This window comes from Pogoniulus pusillus, chromosome 41 (assembly GCF_015220805.1).
Source record: "Pogoniulus pusillus isolate bPogPus1 chromosome 41, bPogPus1.pri, whole genome shotgun sequence".
In the NCBI taxonomy this organism is placed as follows: Eukaryota; Metazoa; Chordata; class Aves; order Piciformes; family Lybiidae; genus Pogoniulus; species Pogoniulus pusillus.
This window is the reverse complement of record NC_087304.1, coordinates 847436-852512: the sequence shown is the minus strand read 5'-3', so window position 1 is coordinate 852512 and position 5077 is coordinate 847436. Positions and strand designations below refer to the sequence as shown.

Genomic DNA, 5077 nt, shown 5'->3' with positions numbered 1-5077 from the left:
GGAGGAAGAATAAACTGCAGCAGTCCAGGCTGGGAGGTGACTGCTGGAGAGCAGCCCTGGGGAGAGGGACCTGGGAGTGCTGGGGGAGAACATCCATGGGCAGCAATGTGCCCTGGGGGCCAAGAGGGCAATGGGAGCCTGGGGGGCATTGAGCAGAGTGTGCCCAGCAGAGCCAGGGAGGTTCTCCTGCCCCTCTGCTCTGCCCTGCTGAGACCTCATCTTGAGCACTGCCTTCAGTTTGGGGCTTCCCAGTTGCAGAGGGACAGGAACTGCTGGAGAGAGTCCAAGGGAGAGCTGTGAGGATGCTGAGGGGACTGGAGCCTGCCTGGTGAGGAGAGGCTGAGGGCCCTGGGGCTGAGAGTCTGCAGAAGAGAAGCCTGAGAGGGGATTGAATCAATGTCTGTAACTCTCTGAGGGCTGGGGGTCAGCAGGGGGGACAGGCTCTGCTCACTGCTCCCTGGCACAGGACAAGCAGCAGTGGATGGAAGCTGCAGCACAGGAGGTTCCAGCTCAGCACAAGGGCAACTTCTTGCCTGGAAGGGTCCCAGAGCCCTGGCACAGGCTGCCCAGAGAGGTTGTGGAGTCTCCTGTGGAGCCTTTCCAGGCCTGTCTGGATGTGTTCTGTGTGCCCTGAGCTAGCCTGGATGGTGCTGCTCTGGCAGGGGTCGGACTGGAAGAGCTCTGTGGGTCCCTCCCAGCCCCTGACACTGTGAGCGGTGCTCAGGAGGGAGCTGCGCGCAGTGAGGGTGGGCAGAGGCTGGCACCGGCTGCGCAGGAGGGGCCTGAGGCTCCAGCCCTGCAGACGCCCAAGGTCAGGTCTGCTCCGGCCGGAGGGGTCCCTGCTGCCTGCAGGGAGCTGCAGCGGCTCCGCCCGGGCCCCGGCGCCGCTCTCCGCCCGCCCCTCACGGAGCTCTGCCGCCCGCGGTGCACGCCGGGAGCTCGGTGGGGGCTCGGTGCCGCCGCGGTGCACGCCGGGAGCTCGGTGGGGGCTCGGTGCCGCCGCGGTGCACGCCGGGAGCTCGGTGGGGGCTCGGTGCCGCCGCGGTGCACGCCGGGAGCTCGGTGGGGGCTCGGTGCCGCCGCGGTGCACGCCGGGAGCTCGGCGCCGCCGCAGCCACTTCCGGCAGCGTGGGGCCGCCCGCGGGACTGCGGCATGGAGAGCAGCTTCGGCTCCGACTTCGGCTCCGAGTTCGGCTCCGGGGGCGGCGGGGGCGGCAAGCTGGACCCGGGGCTCATCATGGAGCAGGTGAAGGTGCAGATCGCCGTGGCCAACGCGCAGGAGCTGCTGCAGGTCAGGAGGGGCGGGCGGGGGCGGTCCGGGCCGCGCTGTGCCCGTCCGGCTGCCGGCGCCGCTCGGGGCGGGCGGGGGCTGTGTCCCGCAGCGCCTGGCCGTGCCCCCTGTCCTTCTGCCGGGCAGGGCTGCGGGGCCTAGCCCGGGCGCGGTCCATGTGCCCGGCTCGGGCCGGGCCGGCTGCGGCCGGTGCTGCCGGTGCTGCCGGTGCTGCCGGCGCTCCCGGCGCTCCCGATGCTGCCGGTGCTGCCGGTGCTGCCGGTGCTGCCGGCGCTCCCGATGCTGCCGGCGCTCCCGGTGCTGCCGGCGCTCCCGGCGCTCCCGGTGCTGCCGGCGCTCCCGGCTGGGCTCCGCGCGGCGCGGCCGGGCCCCGCCGCCCTCACGGCTCTCTCCGCAGCGCATGACGGACAAGTGCTTTCGGAAGTGCATCGGGAAGCCCGGCGGGGCCCTGGACAACTCGGAGCAGGTGAGCGGCCGGGGGGCAGCGGCGGGCGCGGAGCCCCGGGCCGGGCGCTGAGCGCAGCGTGTCCCGCAGAAGTGCATCGCCATGTGCATGGACCGGTACATGGACTCCTGGAACGCCGTGTCGCGGGCGTACAACGCTCGGCTGCAGCGGGAGAGAGCCAACATGTGAGGCGCTCGGCGGCCGCGCCGGGCAGGGACCATGCGGGCGGGGGCCGGGGCTGAGCTGCTGCTGCCTCCCGGCCCCTGCCGCGGCAGAGCAATAAACCTCGCGGAGCCTGCTGCATCCTTTGGCGTTTCTGGGCACCAGAGACCTTCCCGGGCTTGGGAGCCGCTGCCAGCTGCTTGCTTTGCCTCAGGCCCTTCCGGCGCTCCAGACCCAGCCGAGGGAAGCAGCAGCTGAGAAGTGCCTGCTGAGAGGGCTGCAAAGAGCCTTCCGTGGAAGAGGGGGGGCCGAGACGGCAGAACCCCTGGCGCAGGAAGCCAGCACGGAGCCAGCCGCCAGGGGCTTACCCAGACCCTTCTCATCAGCCGAGAGGCTGCTGTGGGATGCTCCGCGGCCACCCTCGGCTCACTCTTCCTGCCTGTGTGCACGGCGGTGCCTGGGGCTCACTTCTGGGCTCATCAGCTGTCGCTTAGCTCTGGCAGCATGTGGGGAGCAGAGCTGTGCCCAGAGCTGTGGAGCTGTGCTCAGGAGCTGTGCCCAGAGCTGTGCAGCTGTGCTCAGAGCTGTGCAGCTGTGCTCAGAGCTGTGCAGCTGTGCTCAGGAGCTGTGCAGCTGTGCTCAGGAGCAGTGCTCAGAGCTGTGCAGCTGTGCTCAGGAGCGGTGCTCAGAGCTGTGCAGCTGTGCTCAGAGCTGTGCAGCTGTGCTCAGGAGCTGTGCTCAGAGCTGTGCAGCTGTGCTCAGAGCTGTGCAGCTGTGCTCAGGAGCTGTGCTCAGAGCTGTGCAGCTGTGCTCAGAGCTGTGCAGCTGTGCTCAGGAGCAGTGCTCAGAGCTGTGCAGCACAGCCCCACCAAGGGTTGCACAAGGCCAGCAGGACACGGAAGGGGCTGGGAGGAATGGGCTGGGAAGCACTCAGGATGACCTGTTAGAGGGCAGCAAAGGGGAAAAGGATTTGGGGGTCCCAGTTGATGGGAGGGTGCCATGAGCCAGCAATGTGCTCTGGTGGGCAGGAGGGGCAGTGCCATGCTGGGGTGGATTAGAAGGGCTGTGCTGAGTAGGTCCAGAGAAGTTCTCTCTGCTCTGCCCTGCTGAGGCTGCATCTGGAGTCCTGTGTCCAGTTCTGGGCCCCCCCAGCTCAAGAGGGACACAGAACTGCTGGAGAGAGTCCAGCACAGAGCCACAGAGATGCTGGATGGAATGGAAGAGCTCTGCTAGGAGAGCCTGAGGAGCTGGGGCTGTGCTGCTGGGAGAGGAGGCTGAGAGGGGACCTCAGCAGTGGTTATCAGTGTGTAAAGCTGAGTGCCAGAGGCTGGAGCCAGCTCTGCTGGGCAATGCCAGTGCCAGGCCAAGGGCAGGGGTGGAAGCTGAGGCAGAGGAAGTGCCATGGAAACAGGAGGAGGATTTTTTTTCCCTGTGAGGGTGGAGCAGGCTGCCTGGGGGGGTTGTGGAGTCTCCCTCCCTGGAGATACTCCAGAGCTGCCTGGATGTGTCCCTGTGTGACCTGCTCTGGCAGGGGCTGGACTGGAGGAGCTGTGGAGGTCCCTTCCAGCCCTGGCACTGTGGTTTCTAGGTAAAGGGTGTGGTGTGGCTGTGATCTGTGCCTTGGCTCCTGCCGTGTGCCTTGGCAGTGCTTGGAGCAGCTCTGCAAGAGGGCCTGGGTCTGCTCAGGGGAGGGCTGTGCTGGGCACTGCGAGCAGCCCCCGAGGAGCAGAGCGTGGGGGAGGGGCAGTGCCCGAGGCCCTGCAGGGCACTTCTGGAGGCAGGACTGGAGGTGAGGTCTGAGCAGGGCAGAGCCAAGGGGCACAGTGCCCTCTCCTGAGTGGCTCTCAGGCTGTGGCTCTCCCTGGCAGCTGGGCTGGGACAGCAGAGACCTTGCTGCAGCCAAATCATGGAGCCATGGAATAGGCTGGGAGGGACCTTAAGCAGTCACCCAGTCCCAGCACAGGACTTGCCAGGGAAGGGGTTTGGGCTGGCAGCTGCTGCTCAGTGTTGGTGTTTGGGTGTTGGAGATGAAGTCAGCCTGAGCTGCAGCAGTGTCCTGTGTCGGTGCCTCCTGGTGCCCAGCGCCCCTGGCTGCCCACTGAGGAGCTGCCTCCTTGGGCCCCTGTGCATTTCCCCTCCCAGCTTAGCCAGGGCAGAGCTTTGTGTGGCTGTGCCTTCATCCTTGCCCTTAATCACCTGCTCCAAGGGCAGCTGGGCTGGGGGAGCTTGAGAAGCTGTCCTGCTGCTCCCATGCAGACGAGGGCCTGTGCAGGCTGCAGTCCAACTGTGCCAGTCCTGCCCTGTCCTGTGGCCAGTTCATGAGCCAGGTGACCAGCACTGAGCCTGCCAGCACCAAGCTCTGAGTGCAGGCAGTGCTGTGCCCTGGCCAAAAGCCACTGCAGGCACAAGAGAGTCGGAGAGTCACAGAATGCCAGCTTGGAAGGGACCCCAGGGACCATCTGCTCCAACCTTCCCAGGGGCAGTGCAGTGGGAGCAAGGTGCCCCAGCAGCCTGCCAGGCTGAGGCTTGGAACTGCCCCTGGCAGCTGACTGCAGTGCCCAGCTGTGCTCAGGGGCACAGTGCATTTCCCTCTGGACTCCAGCAGCCTGTGCCCATCACCCCTTACAGCTCCACCAGGGCAGGGAGCTCTGAGGCTTAGGCTTCTGCAGAGACTCACAGGGAACAAGTGGCAGGAGAAGGGGAAGCAGCCTCAGGTTGTGCCAGGGGAGGATCAGGTTGGATGCTGGGGGGGAAATTTCTTCCCAGGAAGGGTTCTGAGGCAGTGGAGCAGTGGAGCAGACTGCCCAGGGAGGTGCTGCAGTCCCCATTCCTAAAGGGGGGTGCTGGGATGTGGCTGGGTGGTGGCAGGCTGAGCTCTGGGGGAGCTCAGAAGGTCTCATCCAGCCTCAGCAGCTCCATGGTTCTGTGGCATGGCTGGGCTGGGGAGAAGGTCACTTGTCCCTTGGCTTGGCTTTGGGCTGCCCACCCTAGAGCAGGGCCAGCCAGGCCATGGGCACCTCTGGCAGATGTGGGCACCCCTCAGGCAGCCAGGGTAGGGCAGATGTGGGCACCTCTCAGGCAGCCAGGGCAGGGCAGATGTGGGCACCCCTCAGGCAGCCAGGGTAGGGCAGATGTGGGCACCCCTCAGGCAGCCAGGGCAGGGAGGTCAGGGGGCACAG

The 5077-nt window shown here is 66.6% G+C and overlaps 1 protein-coding gene across 1 annotated transcript; it reads left to right on the top strand.

The window, feature by feature from the left end:
- Nucleotides 1-1018: 1018 nt before the first annotated feature.
- On the top strand, nucleotides 1019-2039 carry TIMM13 (translocase of inner mitochondrial membrane 13). Its single transcript, XM_064174881.1, has 3 exons — nucleotides 1019-1291; nucleotides 1689-1757; nucleotides 1827-2039. Exons 1-3 carry the CDS (start codon nucleotides 1154-1156, stop codon nucleotides 1923-1925), a joined length of 306 nt encoding a protein of 101 aa, XP_064030951.1. The 5' UTR covers nucleotides 1019-1153; the 3' UTR covers nucleotides 1926-2039.
- The last annotated feature ends 3038 nt before the right edge of the window (nucleotides 2040-5077 follow it).

Bases quoted from the DNA above. Each gene is read 5' to 3' on its own strand.
- TIMM13 (XM_064174881.1), top strand. From the start codon at position 1,154: ATGGAGAGCAGCTTCGGCTCCGACTTCGGCTCCGAGTTCGGCTCCGGG. The intron at 1,292-1,688 runs GTCAGGAGGGGC...CTCTCTCCGCAG, and splicing joins ACGCGCAGGAGCTGCTGCAG to CGCATGACGGACAAGTGCTT. The intron at 1,758-1,826 runs GTGAGCGGCCGG...CGTGTCCCGCAG, and splicing joins CCCTGGACAACTCGGAGCAG to AAGTGCATCGCCATGTGCAT.